The sequence below is a fragment of the Eptatretus burgeri genome, chromosome 17 (genome assembly GCF_056783735.1).
Source record: "Eptatretus burgeri isolate ZD-2024b chromosome 17, Ebu_testis_v1, whole genome shotgun sequence".
Classification (NCBI taxonomy): domain Eukaryota; kingdom Metazoa; phylum Chordata; class Myxini; order Myxiniformes; family Myxinidae; genus Eptatretus; species Eptatretus burgeri.
In genome coordinates this window covers 19,804,008-19,826,179 of record NC_140977.1, presented here as the reverse complement: position 1 = coordinate 19,826,179, position 22,172 = coordinate 19,804,008, and the positions used below count along the sequence as shown (strand labels likewise).

General features: G+C 41.7%; 2 protein-coding genes across 5 annotated transcripts in view; both read right to left on the bottom strand.

Moving 5' to 3' along the window:
* Window positions 1-6,871, bottom strand: part of LOC147009487 (zinc finger BED domain-containing protein 5-like) — a 125,481-nt gene extending 118,610 nt beyond the window's left edge. Inside the window, exon 1 of one of the 3 annotated variants that reach the window (XM_085861769.1) lies at window positions 6,122-6,871. In XM_085861769.1, coding sequence (XP_085717895.1) covers window positions 6,122-6,296 — 175 coding nt within the window. In that variant the 5' untranslated portion in view covers window positions 6,297-6,871. The remainder of the gene's footprint in view (window positions 1-6,121) is intronic. The other 2 variants (XM_085861771.1, XM_085861770.1) reach the window with 2 other exon arrangements.
* Window positions 6,872-12,658: 5,787 nt separating this feature from the next.
* LOC147009486 (uncharacterized) overlaps window positions 12,659-22,172 on the bottom strand; it is a 30,015-nt gene continuing 20,501 nt past the window's right edge. For both annotated transcript variants that reach the window (XM_085862079.1, XM_085862078.1), the window contains exon 4: window positions 12,659-15,280. In XM_085862079.1, the coding sequence (XP_085718205.1) occupies window positions 14,250-15,280 (1,031 nt within the window). In that variant the 3' untranslated portion in view covers window positions 12,659-14,249. The remainder of the gene's footprint in view (window positions 15,281-22,172) is intronic.

The following is a 22,172-nucleotide window of genomic DNA, read 5'->3' as shown; positions in this document are numbered from 1 at the left end:
CTCCACAGTCTGTACCTATGTACCAAATATGAAACGTGAAAGTTTAAAACTTTGGGAGTTAGAGTGCGGACAGGAACGGATGGACGGACGGACAGACAGACAGACAGACAGACAGACGGACGACACATAATACACCCAAATATTATATATATATATATATATATATATATATATATATATATATATATATATATTGTTGTGGTTACCAGATTCGCAAACCACCATTCAGGTCCCTTAGGTGAGGTATCTCGGTAAGTGCATGTGTAGTTAGGCCCAAACCCGTTGTCTAGTGGGAATACATGTCATTTATACGTGCTGCGACTCTTCAGGATAGCCGTTTTTCTTTTACTATCTTTATTTTGGACCAATCGCCACCATCACAACCACAACAACAACCACCAACCACAACGCCGCTTCACCACAACCGCCATGACCTTTACCGTCGCAACTCGCCACCATCGCATCACCGTCATCTCGCGCCACTCATGGGCACCGATGCTGGACTCGTGCAGGGCGCACGTTGAACAGCGTGTACAAAATCACGGATTTTCTGCTTCAAAAACGGATCCAAAACGACACACGCCCACTTTTTGCCGTCCAATCGGTGAGCGAGGGGCGAATTGGCCCCGCCCCCAGGGCGATCGATATATGCAAATTTGTGGATCAAAAAGCCTTCACGCCCACTTTTTCTCGGGCCAATGGGGAGCGGGGTGAAAGGTCAAAGGGAGGGGGTCAAAGGCGAAGTTACGGGGGGATAAAAGGACGGTGTTCGTCAGTCAAAAAGAGTCGTAAAAGTCGGAACGAGGAACGAGGGAGTCAGCAGAACGGGAACGAGTAAAGGTCGGAACGAGGCGAGGGAGAGTCGGAAGCAGAGGGTCAAGACTTCGCGGGCGGTGGAGCTGCTCGTCGTGTGCGTTGAAGTCGGAACGGAGGGGACGAGCTGTGGAAAGGCGGCGACACCGGACGAGGGGGTGCTCGCGTCGTGCAGGGAGCTGCACCCCTGGGAGGCCGGCAGCGCGACCTGGCCGAGGTGGAGACGCTCGTCGCGCACATAATAAAGATCCTCTATACCCCGAGCATCAGCAACCCCCTCCTGTTTCCCCCCGCGCTGAGATAGTGCGACCAAGGGGGCCCCGTTCCCACCCCCTGCCAGGCACTGTCCACGAGGCCCGCGGGTTGCGGGGCCATCGCCGCTCCGCGTCTCATCACCAGACGGGTAGGCCCGACCTGGTCTCGGCCCCAGGCCTACCTCATTCTTGAGGGTATTTCTTTTCCTTGGTTTTGGGTATGTGTTGTCGGCGCCGTCTGTGAAGTAGAATTGTATAAGTGTTGCCGTGTGCTCGGTAGTCGGAATTAGCTCTGCACTGTGTTTTCACTTTTATGTTTGCTTTTTGTGTAAATGGAATTGTGTGTTCTGTTTTGTGTGCATTTGGTGGAATTGTATTTGTGTGCTTCCCGTGTGCCGCGAATAAATGTGCTTTATTGTTGAACTGTTTCCCGCTTCGCTTCGTCTTTTTCCCCATTGAACCCCCATCTTGCTTCACGTAAAGGGTTGGTAGTGGGCTGAGTACGCCCGATAATTAATCGAACCGTCGAGGTCGACGATAACACCGCTCGGTTATTCTGATAGTACGGAACGGGTCGCTTAAGTGGCCCGTGTCCGAAGTCGACCTGCGGCGAGGTGCGATCGCCCGGTCTACCCTCCGCGTGGGTACTTAGGTAGTTCGAATTTGGCGAGCAACCCTATCCCACGCGGGGGCTGATTGGCTCGATCGCGGTGAGACTGAAAGGTCCACCCGTGACTGGTTCCCGGCGTTAGTCCGAGAGGGTCACGACTGGATTGTCCGTCCGGTGGGCGACGTGCCGCGATTCGAGTTACGTGGCCGTTCGCACGCCGGCGGGCGCGAAATCCGCAACAATATATATATATATATATATATATATATATATATATATATATATATATATATATATATATATACATATATATATATATATATATATATATATATATATATATATATATATATATATATATATATATATATACATACATACATATCAGGCATATAAAAAAATAGTGATGGTAGATAAAAACATTAGAAAGGAAAAAATAACTTTCACCAAAAATGTTAACATTTTCACGCTCTCGCTCACGCTGACGCTTGAGCTCACGCTCACGCCGGGGCCCGGGAGTATCGCTATAGCTCTCTGTTCTTCGAACAGGCAAGCTAAAAATGGCTTCTCATCAGTTCCAATACCTTCCCCATGGCGCGGAAAGGTCAACGGTTCTCCAATATCTCCCTTGAGCCCCGACGGAAAGACAAGTTATACAAGAAACTTTGATGCCGGAGACAACTTGGCCCAAATACCAACTTGGCCTCCGTTACATCAACCCACATTAATTCAATCTCTGGATATAATTTAACGAGTGAAATAGGGAGAGGAACAGCACAGAGACAGGAGCAGGGTTTGTATTGTATTGTTACGAATTTTGGCCCATCCGGTGTGCGATCGACCACGTAACTCGAATCGCGACGCGTCGCCCACCGGAACGGACAATTCAGTCGTGACCCTCCTGGAACTACCGCCAAGAGCCAGTCACGGGTGGGGGTTTAACCTCACCACAACCCAGTCCGCATTCTACCCGCGCGAAATAGGGTGAATCGCCGAATGTTGATATACCTAAGTACCCGCGCGGGTAGCGTACCGAGGAGTTCTACCACGACGCAGGTCGACTTCTCGGACACAAACCGCTTAAGCGGCTCGTTCCGTGCTGCAGGGATAACCGAGCGGAGTTATTGTTGACCTCGACGGTTCAGATTATTTATTGGGTGTCTACAGCCACTACCAATCCCTTACGTGATGCAATATGGAACTTTCATCGGAGGAAAGGACGAAGCGAAACAGGGGAACAACTGACCAAGCACATTTAATGCGCGACACACGGAAGCACGTATTTACAGCAAAAGAAAGCAGGGAAAGAGTTAAAACCGAATAAGCAATTATTCACAGCACAGTCACTTAAACTATTCTACTTTACAGGACACGGCGCCACACCATTCATACAAAAACCCAAAAGAAATGATTGAAAGAGCGTGACCATAGGGAGCTCCCCAAGCTGGTGTCCACCGTGATCCGGCTCCGCCAGCACTGCCGATCCCCTCAAGGCGCCCTCGGTCCGGAGCGACCCAACCAGCACGGTCCGGCGAGCGAGGTCTAGTCCGCGAGCCTCCGCGTCCGCTCGCGCTTCTCCTCAGGAACTCCACTCAGCTCTCCGCACTCGTGTTCAGCCTTTTCCGCCGAGCTCTCCTCACTCTCTCGCGTTCGACCTTTCCCACCGAGCTCTCCTCACTCGCTCGTGTTCGCCCTTTTCCCGCCGAGCTCTCCTCACTCGCTCGCGTTCGCCTCTTTCCCGCCGAGCTCTCCTCAATCTCTCGTGTTCGCGTTCAACCTTTCCCGCCGAGCTCTCCTCACTCGCTCTTGTTTGCCTTTTCCACCGAGCTCTCCTCACTCGCTTGCGTTCGCCCCTTTCCCGCCAAGCTCTCCTCACTCGCTTGCGTTCACCCCTTTCCCGCCGAGCTCTCCTCACTCGCTCGCGTTCGCCCCTTTCCCGCCGAGCTCTCCTCACTCGCTCGTGTTCGCCCTTTTCCTGCCGAGCTCTCCTCACTCGCTCGTGTTCGCCCTTTTCCCGCCGAGCTCTCCTCACTCGCTCGTGTTCGCCCTTTTCCCGCCGAGCTCTCCTCACTCGCTCGCGTTCGCCTCTTTCCCGCCGAGCTCTCCTCAATCTCTCGTGTTCGCGTTCAACCTTTCCCGCCGAGCTCTCCTCACTCGCTCGCGTTCGCCTTTTCCGCCGAGCTCTCCTCACTCGCTCGCGTTCGCCTTTTCCGCCGAGCTCTCCTCACTCGCTCGCGTTCGCCTTTTCCGCCGAGCTCTCCTCACTCGCTCGTGTTCGCCCTTTTCCCGCCGAGCTCTCCTCACTCGCTCGTGTTCGCCCTTTTCCCGCCGAGCTCTCCTCACTCGCTCGCGTTCGCCTCTTTCCCGCCGAGCTCTCCTCAATCTCTCGTGTTCGCGTTCAACCTTTCCCGCCGAGCTCTCCTCACTCGCTCGCGTTCGCCTTTTCCGCCGAGCTCTCCTCACTCGCTCGCGTTCGCCTTTTCCGCCGAGCTCTCCTCACTCGCTTGCGTTCGCCCCTTTCCCGCCGAGCTCTCCTCACTCGCTTGCGTTCGCCCCTTTCCCGCCGAGCTCTCCTCACTCGCTTGCGTTCGCCCCTTTCCCGCCGAGCTCTCCTCACTCGCTCGCGTTCACCCTTTTCCCGCCGAGCTCTCCTCACTCGTTCGCGTTCAACCTAAAACTCAACTTCACTGTCCTTCGCGTTTTCGTTCCGCCCCTATTTTTTCAGCAAGCCCCGGCCCTTGCGCTCGCGTTCTGCCCCCTTTTTCACAAAGCTCCGCCCCCTCTCAACTCCCGCCCCTCCTTCCAGAACATGCTGGAAACTTCCGGAAGGAAGGGTCTTCCGCTCAATCGGTGACGCTCGCACCGCCGTGGCTTTCTTCCTCTTCCCTCGCAGGGTGACATCCACCGCGGTGGCACCATTCGTTCGGGGGAGGGGGGGGACGGGGGCCGCCTGCTTTCCTCTCAAATTTTTTTTTCCTCCTCTTTCTTCTCAAAAAAAAAACAAATCTCACACTCACACTATGTCTCTCTGAAAGGACTGTTTGGAACCCCCCCCCCCCATCTACTTTCTCAACAATCCTCTGGAAGAAGTCCTTTCTTTCAAGCTTCTGGGTCTCACTATCTGCCATGATCTTTCTTGGGAAAGCCACATTTCCAAATTGGTCTCCAAAGGCAGTTGCCGACTGGGAATCCTCCATCGTGCAAAGTCCTTCCTCGGCCCACCTGAGCTCCTGACCACACACAAAGCTTTTGTCCGCAGCCTGATGGAGTACTGCTCTCCCCTCTCAGCTTCACATTGTGGAATCCAAGGCATTTATGATCATTGGTATCTCCCGAGGTGAGTCCGAGTCTTTGGGCCTCTCACTGCAGGTAGGTCAGTGGTCTTTCTGTCTTCTACAGTCTCCTCGCCGGTCTCGCCCCCCCCCCTGCTGTGTGTGCGATTTGTCCCCACCATATTTCCGCAGGGCGCTCAAGGTCCACCAGCAACCCCTTGTGGTAAAACTACCAAAATCAGGAACCACTGCTCACCTTTACTCCTTCATTCCTCTTTTTCCCGCCTTTGGAATAAACTCCCTCACTCTCTTCAATCCTATTCTTCCCTCCAGGTCTTCAAAACAGCTGTTCACCACCACCCCCATCCAAAACCACGATCTTTTCTACCCCCGTTAATCCACCCCAAACCCACCTCCTTCAAATTCCCTACCTTCCTTCCCAAAAGTTCCCTGTCGTGTAAAGTTCTGAAAGTCCCTGAAATGTCCATCTTGTTTACCACGTGTTCCCCGCCCCATCCCTCCCCCTTTCACAGATTTAATGTCTCTGTTCCCCACAGTTTTGTCCTTCCCTCTCCCACCCCCCTTTTTTGCGTTGTGTGTTCGCTCTCATGAGCCTCGACAATGTAAACAATAAATAATAATAAATAAACAAAAATATTTTAATATTTATTATTATTATAACTTCTCCATTATCTGGTATCAGTCCTGATTGCAACGAACATTACCCATTGATATCTCACGAATCTGCTCCACGACCTCCCTCAACATCCCAGAGGTAAACTCACCTGGGCCTGGAGCTGAGTACCCCGTAAATTTCCCAAGCTGAAAACTTACTTCTTCACCCCTTTGTTTCCTCCAGTTTACATATTTCCCCTCCTACCTTTACCCCATCTCATCTCCCTTGGTTTCCCTCAGATTACCTGTTTTACATTTACTCCCCTTCAAACCCCGAGAATAGATCGCGGTTCAGATTCTTCATGAAGGGGTTAAATTGATGACGTCATCACAAAACACCGTCCTTCAGCGTCTCCCATTTCTCAAACAATGAACCTTCTTCGTTCGTTCCGAATAGTATATAATAAAATATATATTTAACAAACATGTTATAATCTGTACCACGAGCTTAAATCCTCACAGAGATGTTTTAAAACAGAAATGTGTAAAACACTTACCCGACTCAGTCCTCACAACTCGCTTTGGAAAATGTTTCCTTCGCCGTGGGTATCCCAGGGACACGGAACCACGCTTGATCCACGGACGAATCTTCTTCTTCTCTTTCCTATTACATATTACATTTCTCGAATCCCTCTCAATATTTTTCTCACCCTCACTAACGTGAATTACCATAGTATTACTTCCAGCTGAGAATCCGTATAAAAATCATTCCATACAAAAATATCCAACGCTTAAAAAAACACAATGGGAAAAAGAAGATTCGACATGCCAAGCTAGAAGATGCACCCCCGGAGGTATTTGGAGAGTTCAACACATTGAACTGTGCAGTTTTCAGTTTCAGACTGGAAGGATTATGTCTATTCACGTTGTACGCGCCATTGTGTCGCCACCGCACGGGCCTTTTTCTCCGCACACGCCGCCATCTTGCTCGGCCCAGTGAATGATTGACCACGTCCCACGTTGCGTTATGTTTATGTGAGAAAGTGTTCACATCGACTTTGACTTTCAACTCAAAATTCACATTCAATATTCATGATCTTTTTTAATTTATCACACGAATCGAAATATGTTTGCTGTAAGGGGGATTCCAAAGATGGCGCTTGGGGCCTAAAAATTCGCACCTCTCATAATCTTCAGTTTTATGAACAGTTCAATGGTTCAACACCACTGAAAGGTGTGGTGGTATTGGTGTTGGTGTTGTTGGTGCTGTTGTTCCTTCTCCACCTGGTTGTCAGACGACAAGATGCTTTTCTCTGGGTTGTCCCTCATTTCTTCAGTGAAGTGACTTCCCCTCCCTCTTTTTCCTCTTGTTTTTCTTCTGTTCTGATTTGTTTTTTGTTCGAGCTCCTCCACGAGCCTCGACCACGGAACTGAAAATAAATAGAGTGCTCATTGATATTCACAGCACACAGACCGCGATGTAGCTACCGGGCACCATCTTGGTTTCAGAGCGAAAACTATCATGTTTTTCACCTTTTGTGGGATAGTTTTTCAATCGAAAATTTATCATAGTAACTATAACACTTTCCTTTTCACAATAAAGTTCAAGAACAGATATTGTTCATTTCGTGGCATGAAGAACTTGGACCATTCTCATGAAGCTTGTGAATGAACATCAAGTCTGCCCGTTTATTTCAGAATGATTGGTTTTGGTCACAATTTAAAACGTGAATGTACCTGTCGTTTATTTATTACGTACCAAGGTGATCAAATATAACCAACTTTATTATGTACGGTGCAGTTGTTACGACCTAGCCCTTGGGTAGAGGGCTCGGGCCACCGCCTGTTTCTCCGGGGGTCCTGATTGACGTTCTCGGGCGACCAATACTTACCGCGTGTGTGGTCGCGCTGTATCAGCAGTCAGATGTGACCAAGCAAAGTTAACATCCTCATGTTGATCTGCCAATTCACACACCCAACTCTTCAACACACAGTATCATATGCAGTGATATTCAGAAATATATCTCGGAAGAATTTCCAAAATCGGAGATGGTTATTGCCTGCGCGTGGGCTTTCTGCATATACATGGCAAGTTTCACGAAGATCCGATGAAAACTCTGGGTTGTGAAACAAAAAATATGAATGACATCATAAAAATTGATATGACATCATAGTGATGTATCATATGTGCGGTAATTAATCTCTGCAAATGCCCTGTTCGAGTCCCGCAAACAGAATTCAAAAAGCTTGCCTAGTTTCAGAGATAATTTTTAGGCGATTTCCATTAGCGGAGATATTTTGACGTCATAACTTTTTTTTCTAGGAGGAATTTTCAAAATCGGAGATTGTTACTGTCTGCGCAGGGTATTTTTACATATATATGTCAAGTTCCAGAAAGTTTCGATCAAAACTGTAGGCTGTGAAACAAAAACGTCCACAAGAAGAAGATGAAGAACAACAATGTGAGAAAGACTTAGAGATCCTCCACGAGGATCTAAAAATGTATTCATGGGAAAACAATTTGACAGGATGAATGAGTGCATCAGGACATCAATAAATGAATGGAAAGCACCAGTGTGAAAATTCAAGACAAATATAGAATAGATTTCTCAAAGGACCGATGTACAATACCACGAGAGAAAATATTGCTGAAGTTCCAATGAGAAATTATTAAATGACGAACATATTTTTTCCCATCTGGAAATTCATTCCATAGGTTGTGGCCATAGAAACGAATATTAATTATGTTGAAAAGCAAGGGTTCTGGATTTCAGAAAATGAATATCAGTGGCGAATCTCATATCATGCTTATGAATTTCAGAATTAAATTCAAGAAGATCCCAAATTTAGAAGGAAGTAATGTATTAATGCATTTATACGTGAAAATACTTTGCTGATGTGATGCGACATCTCACAATTTCAAAATATTTAAATGATGAAATCATTGGTTTGTACAAGTTCTTGGAGGTTCTGTCGATATGATTTTAATGATTTTTTTCTGCAATATTACCAATTTATTTATATGTGATTGAAATGTATTTCACCAGTATAAATTACATGATGAAAGATATAGAAGTACAAGTGAACAACAAAGCAATATAAGTATTGTATTTGGGAGCAAATAAGTCAATCTATAGATTGTGCCAATATTTTTTGTGACTTTATTTGCGATTTCATAAATATATTTTCAAGAACGTTTTGAATCAATGAAAAACTTGGTCTCTTCAACTCTCAAAAAAAATTGAATCAGAATTAATACAAACATTTGCAGTAGCCAAATCAGTACATTTTAATTTTCTACGAAAGACAAAGTAATTACATTTATTTGAGTTAACAATCTATTAGCTTTAAACCAATCACATACTTTTCAGGGATTCTCATTTACACATCAAATAAGGAATGAAATTTTTTACCACAATACAAAATATGTGTCGTCAGCATAGAAAATAATTATTATTGAATGTCATTAACATACAAAATAAACAGTAATATATCAAGCAAAGAACCTTGGGGAATGCCACATGTAGCTTGGTTAAACTCTGACGGAGAGGATTTATACGTACTTACATTGAGAATGATTGCTAAGATAGCTCTAAAATCAGTCACATGTAACACCCCTGATTCCATTGTAGTATCATCAAATGGAAGACCAAGAAGGAACCTGAAGAGGTAAAAAAGAAAGATGGAGTCATCAGGAGGAACCTGGATAGGAATCTGGTTTCAGCCACGACTACACAACCCTCAAACCCATCCAGGTGCAGCCAAGTGAGCCATACAGAATTTCTGCAAGAATTCACTTCTCCTTAGAGCAGTGTTTCTCAACCGGGGTTCCTCGGAACCCGAGGGTTCCGCAAGAGGTCGCTAGGGGTTCCGCAAGAAACAGTAATAAATAGGTTAATGTATTTTTGAGTAGTTTTTGTTTGATTTAATATTTGTAATTTTACTAGACACGCAAGGCATAGTGTTGGAAACTCCTTGGTTATTATAATAGAGGCTTCAACCTCTGATATTATTTACAATTATAACAACCATAGGGAATGTATTTAACGATGTCTATATGGAGCCAGTGTGAAACCGCCCTCACTAGTTAGTGGACGTCCTGCACGCGGCGGATTCGTGTATCATTGAGTGACTGACTCAAGTACGGGACACATGCACGGTGTCCATCTATCTTCTCTGTGCTTCCTAGCGCGAAGTCTGTCTGTCTGTCTGTCTGTCTCTCTCTCTCTGTCTCTCTCTCTCTCTCTGTCTCTCTCTCTCTGTCTCTCTCTCTCTCTGTCTCTCTCTCTCTGTCTGTCTGTCTCTCTCTGTCTGTCTGTCTCTCTCTGTCTGTCTCTCTCTCTGTCTCTCTCTCTGTCTCTCTCTCTGTCTCTCTCTCTGTCTCTCTCTCTGTCTCTCTCTCTGTCTCTCTGTCTCTCTCTCTCTCTGTCTCTCTCTCTCTGTGTGTTAGTTCTTCTGTTTACCTTTATTTGTTGAAGTTTTGTTGATCAAGTTACATGAGGTGTGTTTTTTAATTGTCAAACAGACTCGGGGTTGACAAACACTTTCAAACAAAAAAAAAAAAAATTTTTTTTGTGAATTAAAACCTCGGTGTGAGGTCTCATAAATGAGCAGTATGGTTTTTTTTTCATTGCCAATAAATTTGACAAAAAGGGGGTCATTTTTTTCCTTAAACCAGGTATCCGAAAAAAAATAAATATTATATTTACCACGTGAACTACGATAAAAATATAAAAGAGGTAGATATTAATAATGGTATATAATAATTTTTATGCAGGGGTTCCCTGAGAAATGAAAACTATTTCAAGGGTTCCACAAGGGTAAAAAGGTTGAGAAACACTGCCTTAGAGAGACAGACAATGAAAGAGAGAAAGAGAAAAAGACATGAAAGAGAAGAAAAAGACAGAATTGGAATGAAAAGAGAATTGTGAAAAAAAAAAAAAACTCAGAAAGAAATGTGATGGAACCCAAAAACAAAGATGGCGGAAAGAACCTGGACAGATAGATTTCAGCAGTAACTCCTCATTCTCAAAGCAGCATCATGTACAAGCTACCAGAGGTCTGTCAGCAGGGAAGCACAGTCCACACAGCATCAGGATATGGGACAAACATAATGAAATTGAAGACCAAGAAGGAACCCAAAGAAATAAAGTGCAAAGATGGAGTCATCAGGAGGAACCTGGATAGCATTCGGGTTTCAGCCGCTACCCCACAACCCTCAAACTCATCCAAGCACAGCTAAGTGAGCTTTACAGAAAACTTTCTGCAAGAATTCACTTCTCGTTGGAGAGATAGATAATGAAAGAGAAAGAGCGTAAGGGATGAAAGAGAAGAAAAAGAAAGACAGAATGAAAAGAGAATTGTGAAATTTTTTTTAGAAATAAATGTGACAGGGAATGAATATTATGTTTGTCAAGGAACTTGAATAATGGTGTATAAGCAATTCTCTCCAGAATTTTGGAAAAAATTGGAAGAACCAATATGGGCCTGTAATTTGTCAGTTCTCTTTTGTTCCCATTTTTATAAACTGGTGTGACCTTAGCGATTTTCAATTTGCTTGGGAAAATGCCTTTGTTTGAAGATAAATTGAAGATATGACGTAATGGCTTACGAATGTGCACAAAAACTTATTTAATTACATTTGGACTCAGCTCATCCAGACAATGGGTCCTTCTCTTTTCAGCAGTGTAGCTGCTTCACTATTTGGTGTGTCCATTCGTCCGTCCATCAAAAAAGAAAAAGAAATGCCAAACTGCACCACGTCCTTCAGACATGGGTGCGATTTTTATATGAACAAACAATATCACAAACTTCAAATTTAGTTAAGGGGTAACAAAAAACATGGAAAATTCAAGTAAGTGTCATTCAAATGACAGTGAAAATCAATTTGACTTGGTGGAATTGAGCTATCCAGTAAAGGACCTATTTCCGTAAAATAAACAAATAAATAAATAAAATCAGAAATTTTTTCAGTGTGTGTTGTCATTTCTCCGTTGCAATCCCCAAATCATCGTGTATCTTTTTGTTCATCAATGAATTGATTATAGACTCGGTTCCTTTGATATCTGAATTATACTGGGAGAACTTCTCTTTGTAACAATTTTGTTTTACCGCTTTATTCCACATATCAAGCTTATTTTGAAATTGTTTAAATTTGGGCTTGTGAACAATTGAAGGTATATGTAGGATATATATATATATATATATATATGTATATATGTATATGTATATATATATATATATATATATATGTATATATATATATATATATATATATATATATATATATATATATATATATATATATACACAACCTCATCTTGTACTTGATCGATTTTAACAACCGATCAGTCATCCAGGGTTTAATTTTACATGTTTGATTTTAGAATTACAAATTGGGAAACATTTATCATACAAGTCTGAAAATCTTATTTCAAATGGATTATAAGCTTCATTCGGGTGTCCAACTGCGAAAATATTTTCCCAATTTGTTTCTTCTAACTTCTTTTTCAATTATTCAGAATTGGCAGAATTATTGAGTCCATATGAAGTGAAAGCATTAGTTTCCACACCTTTTTTAAGACAGCCAGTATAATTTAAAACTGTAACTTCAAACACAGGTCGATCCTCCTCTTATGTATGCAGCACAAGGCTGTGGGTAGCATCATTGGCTAAGGGCACGGTTATGCCACTGATGCAGTGCCCTTTTACCAGTAGAACAGTGATCATTTCGACAACCTCGGAAGGATGACAGGCTGAGTCAACCCCACCTGGGATTAATGCAATGGCTGACAGGTTCTTAAAATCAGGACACAAAGATCCCAAGTCAACCATCCAAACAGCTAAGCCACACCAGGCATACACAGATATATGATCAGTTATCTAAAAATATAAAAACGAAAAACATGGTCCGTCCGTCCATCCATGAAGCCGGCAGTGCATCAGTGTGACAGCTATTATCAGATTTGTTCCTTCAGAAATCCAACCAAAAACTAAGTGCCGAATCTTCCAAAAACTAAGTGCCACCAACAGACATATCCTGTGACTCTTGCATACATTTTCCTCTTATTTAAATAAATCTATGTGGCCATGGCTCCAACAAGTCACTTTATTCAAACAGGCATTTTCATGACAATTCAATATCCTTTTTTAAAAATGTTTTTCAATTGGAGGAATCTGCGTCCCATTTTCAATACTTGGTAAGTCCGAGTTTAAAAGTGTGCCCTCCATTAAAGAGAGTTCACTGCTATTGGGAAATCTTTTATTGCAGCAAACGATGTTGCTTTCCCCACAAGATGCTGACTGCTTGATAGGGGGTCACTGAGAGCACTCAATGGAGTTGTGCCAAAGAATTAAAAGCCCACAGGACTGCACACCTCTTTTTGCTGGCTCTCTGCTCAGTGTGCTCAAAAGCCAGTATGAATTCTCATTTGCATTTTGAAATTGGATGACCAACTAAAAAAATTCTTCATGAACTGTACATTTGTATCGGCATTCATACATGTGAATTATCTTGTGCATTTTAAGGTGTACTGAATGAATGAAAGATTTTCCACAAATTGTGGATTTATAAAGACACTGATCATTATAAGTTCTGATGTGTGTTTTAAGGTTGGATGAATAACGAATATATTTCACACAAATTGTGCATTTGCATGGCCATTCTCTATTGTGAATTATCATGTGTTTTAACGCGACATTATTGAGTCAAACATTTTCTGCAACTTGTGCATCAGAGTGCACATTCTCTCGTGTGATGTATTAAGTGTGATTTGAGCTCCAATGATATAATGAAGAATTTTCCACATATTTTGCATTTGTGTGGGCATTCCTCTTGTTTGCAATTATCTTTCTCCCAACTGTGAATGTGATTAATATTTCAAGTGTTTGTTTGTAAATGTGTGTGTTTGTTTGTGCGGTTATAGGTTATAATTTCACGGCCGAACCTTTGCATCAAAAGGCCCCAAATTTTGGGTGTAGGTAATTAAGAATCTGTGCAAGGTTTAACCTACTGCACACATTAGCCAAACGTCCGTTTTGAGGGCACCAAAGGCCAAAAAAAAAGTGTGCATTGGGATGTTGGGTCAGGCAGTGAGACATGGCACACAACCGAACATGGCACACAACCAACATGGCACATGGAGACAGTGAGTGTCAGGCACACAGCCAAAAGGTAATCACCATGAGACAAATAACTCCAAAGCTTTTCAATGTGCAACACGTCCCAAAACCACCACCGGGAAAAGCTGACTAAGCCAGACAGTGAAGGGTATCCACACTTGGCAATGCCTGATATCCCCTGCTATTGACCTCAGCCACAGAGGTGGACAGAGGTGATGTTTTCACTCCTGCTTGTTTGTCTGTTTCATTGCCTGTCTGTGAGCAGGATATCTCACAACGGTAAGGACGGATTTGGAAGAAATTCGGTGGACAGGTTGGGTGTGTGACAATTTGGTGGACATTTTGGTTAATGTCCGGATGCAGTTCCACCCTATCATTGGGATACAAAACGTAAACTGTTCAGCCCAGAGGGAGTATGCGCTCTCCCAAGTGCTATTCGAATTATTTTATGTTTTCAAGTTCGATGACTGAATAAACAGCTTTTCACACATGCTCCATTATGAATTGTCAAAATGCCTTTTGAGGTGGCATGACTGAATTAATGATTCTCTTTAAACTGTGCATTTATATTCGGTGTTCTCCATCGTGAATTCTCATGTGCCTTTTAAGGTTGGATGACTGACTAAAAGATTTTCCACAAATTGAGCATTTGTACGGGCGTTCACCATTGTGAATTCTCATGTGTGTTTTCAGATGACACATTCGATTGAAAGATTTTCCACAACTTGAGCATTTGTATGGGCACTCTCCACTGTGAATCATCATGTGATGTCGAAGGCTCGATGATACACTGAAATATTTTTCACAAACTGTGCATTTATATGGGCGTTCTCCACTGTGACCTCTCATGTGTGTTTTAAAGCTACATGACCGATTGAATGATTTTCCACAAACTGTGCATTTGTATGGGCGTTCTCCATTGTGTAATCCCATATGTGATTTTAGGTGAGATGACTGATTGAAAGATTTTTCACAACTTGAGCATTTAAATGGCCGTTCTCCATTGTGAAGTCTCATGTGTATCTTAAAGCTGGATGAATGAATGAAGGATTTTTCACAACGTGAGCATTTAAATGGGCGTTCGCCATTGTGAATTCTCATGTGTATCTTAAAGCTGGATGAATGACGGAAGGATTTTCCACAATTTGTGCATTTGAACGGGCGTTCTCCATTGTGTATTCTTTCATGTGATTTTAGGTGAGATGACTGATGGAAGGATTTTCCACAAATTGTGCATTTGTACGGGCACTCTCCGCTGTGAATTATCATGTGTTCTTTAAGTCTCGATGACCGACTAAATTTTTTTTCACAAACTGTGCATTTGTATGGGCGTTCTCCATTGTCAATTCTCATGTGTGTTTTAAGGCTGTATGACTGTTTGAACGATTTTTCACAATTTGTGCATTTGCATGGGTGTTCCCCTTCCTTTTCCTTAAGAGCCTTGTGAAAATTATGCAGTGCAAACATTTCCTCATTTAGTTTGTCCTTTTTGTAAAAAGTCTTTATGTTTGTATCAGTTGGAGAATGCTGCGGGCGTGGGTCCGCACCGTTCATAAACGTAGGTGCAGTCTCCCTTGTATATTCAATGGATTCTCCTGTAAATACAACATCACATGACCTGTGAAAAAAATCAGATTCTGTTCAATATTCATCACATTATTCTGACAAACATACCCAAGGCTAACACGTACGAATGCATTTGTTTCACTACACAAACGTAAAAATTAACCACCACAATTAACCAACCACAAGATGACCGAACATTCAAACTCGTCCTCTATATTTCATCAACATCCTCACTTAAATATTGGAATGAAAAAAAGCTTATGATGAACAGAGAGGGAGACTCCAGAGTTGTTTGATTACTTTGTGATTTTTCTCCACCTCTTAACCCTTGTCCTTAATATTTTACTACCTAATCTTACCACCTGGGGTCTTTTCAGACCCCAACACAGAAACCACTCCATTTCATGTAATATTCCAAAGTTTCACATCAATGAATAAACATGGTGTTTATTCACAAAGTCAAAAAGCATAGAAAAATAAAAATAAATATAAAATCTAAAATTAACTGACCAACTGGGGACTTTTATGACCCCAACTCAGAAGCATTAAATTTCACTCATTCCACTGTAGCTTCACATCAGAGATGAAGCATAATTATTTTGATTGGATGATGTTTTAAGGAAAAAGTAAACAAGTATAAGAATAAAAAAAAAAATTGGAAGACTTTTTCGACACAAATATCACATGAAGTAATCATACATGCAAACAAGAAGGGCACTCGGTCGAGCGCATACCTCCGCCATCTAACGCCTGATCCATGAGAATATATTGGGCTCAATACATTTTTGAGATATTGTGCTATATATGGTTTTTGGCACCATCTCTCAATGGTGAAGAATCACTTTAAAAATTAAATAAACCAATGTCACCAGCAGGGTGACAGGGTGATAAACCAATGTCACCAGCAGGGTGGTGATCTTGCCAAAAGGTAACCACGTGTGACTTCTTTAAGGTCACACTGAGGTGAACAGAGCTGCTATCCACCAGGAGCGACTCCTTGAGGAATATCTGCCTACGAGAGATTCCGATGAGAATCGTTCTACAGAGTAACCATGAAAAATATGCTTTTGCCTCATAACGTCACCAAATGACGTCATAATGTCTCAAGATTGACATATCTAGAAAGCACTCATTGAGGTGTTCAATTTGAGGTACTACATGATATGGTTCCTAAAACTTGAAAATTTGACCTTGGGGTCAAATTTGTTTGACCTGAGGCGCTAACCATGAAGGTCAAGGCCAATCGCCACCAAAAAATAATCAGCTGAGCGACAAACCATGAACTATATTCCCATGAAGTTTGAAGACGATCCGATCAAAATTACTCAAAAAATAAGGGTTTCGTCGACTCCCCTGATTTGCGACAGTGACCTTGACCTTTGACCTTCAAAATTTTATGCACTGAAAGGGACCTCTATAGGCCTCTGATATGCGAAGTTACAAAAATTTCCAATGATAACTGTGCTCTGCAGAGTGATTTATACGTGATTACAGACCAAAAAAAACAAACAAACAAAAAAAACATATGAAGGTCAAGGCCAATCGCCACCAAAAATTAATCAGCTGAGCGCCAGACCATGAACTATATTCCCATGAAGTTTGAAGACGATCCGATCAAAATTACTCAAAAAATAAGGGTTTCGTCGACTCCCCTGATTTGCGCCAAAGTGACCTTGACCTTTGACCTTCAAAATTTTGTGCACTGAAAGGGACCTCTATAGGCCTCTGATATGTGAAGTTACAAAAATTTCCGATGACAACTGTGCTCTGCAGAATTTTTTATACATGATTACAGACAAACAAACAAACAAACAAAAAAAAAAACATACAAGCTGACTAACATATCTTGCAAAAACTTCGTTTTGGCAAGATAATAATTCTCGTATACAGATCCAGATTCAGATGTTCACCAAAATCGAATCAATTTGTCCTTGCCACACACTCAATGCGTCCACGCAGTTTCGTCCCACTATGTCCACAACTTTTTGAGACATCATGCTAAATAATCACTTTTGGCCCGATCTCTCAATGGCGAAGACTCATTTAAAAATTCTCGTAGCCAGATCCGGATCCGGATCTTCACCAAACTCTAACCAGTTCGTCCTTGTCACACACACAAACTGTCCACAAAATTTCATCCAGATCCATCCACAAGCTTTTGAGATATCCTGCACACAAACAAACAGACAGAAAGGGGTGAAAACAAACTCCTTCACCTTTGGTGGCAGAGGTAAAAATTAAAAAAAAAACAACTGGGGTCTTTTTGGACCCCAGAAAGGATTTCCTTGTAACTCTGTGCAGCAAGTTGGGATTTTGAAACATCATATATATTTATTACCAGCACATATAGGTAAACAAAGTAATAAAAAAATGAAATACATTGTTACACTAAAATAGAAAATGCATGCTTGGAGTCCAAAAAGACCCCTGTTGGGAAGACTCGGGTTAATCACATAGAGTTGCCGATTATAGAGGAAAACTCGCAGCCTTAGAAAAGGGGAATTTCAGGCTATTTTGCAATGAAATTTCACCAGAAAGCACACATGTTAGTCTTTGCAATGCACAAAAGGGTACGTGTTAGTCATTCATGCAAAATTACAAGTTAAATGGAGTAATATATTTCTATATAGAGTCATACAGACTAACCTCACATCTGATATATTTCTGCTTGTTTTTGCTTGGAAAGATGGCGCTGACAGACAGTCTGATTGCTGGGTTATTCTTTGGAAGAACGCAATGTTAAAGGTTTATTATGTAACTGGCAAGTATCACCCGTTGCTTTGCTGACAGGAGTAGTAGGACTTTGGGGCTTCTTGTGCACCTCAAAAATTTAAGTGAATGGGGGGGGGAAAGGGAAAAAAAACTTATTGGCTGACACCAAAATCCTCCCAATTTCCCTTGTTTTACCTCCTTTAGACCCCATTTTCGAGACTTTTCTTCCCTAAAATCCCTCAACATCTTCCTCCTCTTTCTTCAGGGGCTCTGAGGCACTTACAAAAATTTACATGACTGACACCAAAACTCATCATAGCTCCAACAAATATTTGCTCATGGTGACACGTCACCATCAAGTAAAAAAAAAGGTGGCGGAAGCCCATTAAAACCCCCCAAGCCCGATTTTATTGTTACGCTATATGTGTATGTGTATGTGTATGTGTATGTGTATGTGTATGTGTATGTGTATGTGTATGTGTATGTGTATGTGTATGTGTATGTGTATGTGTATGTGTATGTGTATGTGTATGTGTATGTGTATGTGTATATATATATATATATATATATATATATATATATATATATATATATATATATATATATATATATATATATATATATATATATATATATATATATAGATATATATATGTATATCACCGGGCGTAGTGGTGTGCGCCTGTAATCTGGCTACTCGGAGGCTTGGGTTGGAGGATTGCTTGAGGACGGGAGCTCTGCACTGGGCTGTGCTATGAGAGGGTGTAGGGCAGCCCAGAATCATGGCGAAAGCAAATCCTTATCCCTGTGTCGTCAGAGGCGACCAGGGTTGCGTCAGGAAGGGCATCCGGCGTAAAACCTGTGCCAAATCAGTATGCGGATCATAACGGATGATCCGCTGTGGCGATCCCGAATGGGAGCAGCTGAAAGAAGAAGAGATATATATATATATATATATATATATATATATATATATATATATATATATATATATATATATATATTCCCGTAAGGGACCCTGTCACATTTTCACATTGATGTCTCTATGGAGATAGGTTGATCCATTTCAGTGCTTTCTTTGTTCAAATGAATAGCACAAAAGTTCACTGAAAACACCTCTGCTCTTTGAAAACTTGGCTTATTAATTAATTTGGATGCTTGTTTCCAAGATGTAGCAAGTCTTATGTTTTGACTATTCATTTTTTTCTAGCCTGCCTAGCCTCTGATGTCACGCCCAATCATCAGTCTCGGGGGCATGACTTCACCCACCGTCACCCTTGGAGGAGGGGCTTCTGCCTGCTTGACACGTTTGTAAATGTAAAAATGTCAGAATACATTACAGGTGGCAATCAGATACTGGGGAAGCTTATTCTTAAACCCTAGCTAATCAACACCACACCACCCCCCCCCCTCGCTCCCGTGTGGTGACACGTAACACTGAAGCTCAGTTTCCCTACTTAATTACATTGAGACGCCTCCAACACGTCCACGGACCAGACTACTCTATTCAATCCTAAATTCCCTATTAAATTCCTCCATCTACCCCACAACCGTAACAGTATCATAAAATTGTTTGAACACTGTTGGATCGTAAAGTTTCTTTGGAAATTCAACAATGAGTACATCTGCACAGGAAAGAGCGAGAAGAATCACCAAATTCCAAATGTTCAGCCACAGACAAATGTGCAGCATTGTGAGGTGTTAATATTTGCCTGCATTACCAAATGCCCCTCAGAAATCAAACTTTCTGGAAACACCCATACACCCCAAAACTCGTATCCCTGCTTGAAACAAACCAAAACGTCTCTCAGACACGTGCACATCTTGGGCAACATTTTGACTAACATTTTCCATAGTCTTTTCAAAAACAGCATGATTAATTGGTTTATAAAAGTTCTTCTGAAAATCATTTGCAGCAAGTGTTCTCTTTGGTGTGTAAAAATGAATATACTTTTTTAACCAATGACTGTTTAAATTTCAAAATCCTGTAAATTTTCTTTACTCTTAAGCCAGCAGATAAATATTGACAAATTCCTTTGATGTAAAACTCCTCTTCTTCTGCTTTCGGCTGCTCCCGTTAGGGGTCGCCACAGCGGATCATCCGTATGATCCGCATAGAGATTTGGCACATGTTTTACACCGGATGCCCTTCCTGACGCAACCCTGGTCGCCTCTTACGACACAGGGATATGGTACACCTATTTTGACCGGGGTATACACCGGCCCAGTATACTGGTACTCATTTGGCCGACCTCGAAAGGATGACAGGCTGAGTCAACCCCCTGGTGTATTAATTCAGTGGCCCAACGGGGCTTGAACTCAGAACCTTTTGGATCCCAAGCCGCTGCCCTAACCACTGCGCCAACACCAGGCTCTTTGATGTAAAACATAATTCCCTTTATCATATAATGTCGTAAGTAATTTTTTTGTGTGTTTGCCTTTTGTAAGAAAGGATTATTGATAACCGCGAAACCATTCCTTCTTCAGACTTTCTTTATCAGGTGCATATGGAAGGTCTTTATGTTTCTTATGGAGTTCTTCAGGATATTTTAAATCAACCTCAAAATAATATCCGACTTTAGCTTCATGTAATTATTTTTGAGAGAAGATAACAATGTTTTGTAAAACTTTCATAATTTTTCTCCTCAACCCATCCAAGATTTCCATAATGTAAAGATTGAGTCGTGGCCCACACACATAAACACACATCTGAAATGATGAAATTTACACCATATTCATTTTGTGATAGAATGGGTAAGCGTGCTGTCAAAGGTTTTGTTCCTGATATGAGAACAGAAACAAACGCAGACCCCAGTTGGAGTCAAAGAAAAGGAATGTATAATGATGATACAAAAACAGAAAATAGTTTTACCGAGGCAGTTCCTCTTAAAGGTATATTTGGATTTTGTGATTATGATAAAGTTCTGTTTGGACTTAAATTACATTTCAACTACAAAGGAATGATCATGAAAATAGATTACTTTTTGGTGTTGGTAATGCTTTTAGTGATCAGAATAAATATGTTATTGATAAAATAAGTTGGTATATTAGTGAATCAATCGATATATAACTAAAACTCTCATCTTGTATATATGTATGTATGTATGTATGTATGTATGTATGTTCCTGAAATACAGCCAAAACGGTACATGATAGCTCAAAAAGTTTAGTGCCACCTTACTCACCATTCTCCTGCGGTGTGCAGTATCAAGTTTCGTTAAAATCGGGCAACAAAAAAAATTATTAAAAAAATCAATTCCCGATTCAGTGAAGTACTCTTCGGAAGAATTTGATCAATGCAAACAACCTCAGCGGTATAGTTCACTGGAGCTACCTTTTTTTTGAAATGATTAATTTTAAAATCTCAAACATTTAGTATAGACAAAGAACGAGTTTTTTAAGCAGAAAATAAACAAACATCGCCATTTTGATCTACAACTTCCGTGTTCATAAATAAATAAAATTGCCTTTAGAAGATAAGGCACAATAATTTCTTCGACTTTCTTTTCTCCGTTTTTTTTTTTTTCACATTGACGCGCAATATCAAGTTTCGTTCAAATCGGGCAATGAAAAAAAATTGTTAAAAAAATCAATTCCCGATTCAGTCAACAACTCTTCGGGATTATTTGATCAATGCAAACAACTTCAGCGGTATAGTTTGCTGGAGCTATCTTTTTTTAATGATGTTTTTTATCAACCAATGTCACAACAGGAACCCAACGGGTTCAGTAGTCATCTTGTATACTCCAAATCTTAAAACAGATGAGATGTTGAATGGAAGACTTAACTCAAAGAAACCACGAAATGTATCATATCTTAAAAGAAGATGTCAACACGTTAAAACAAACCAAACCACTTACACATGGAATTTGAGCGTTCTACAAGGAAAGCCACAATACCTGTGGCTCATTTTAAAAAAGCCAGATGGAGATACTGCTACTGATAAGACTAATGTGTTGAGTGAAAATGCTTAGGTGAAACAACTTCGCAATTTTCTGGATTGAACATTTTATCCACGAAACAGACTGGAAATTGATTGGGATAAAAATGATGATGCTGAAGCATAAAAGTCTTTCCAAAAGGTGTGTGAAAGCAATGGTTATCAAGAACCCATTTTGGATATGGTTGCATTTTAAAACTTCCATACAATCTATGCAATTGACCTGAGTACTCAAAAGGAAACTATAACGTCAAAAAGAGTAGATACTT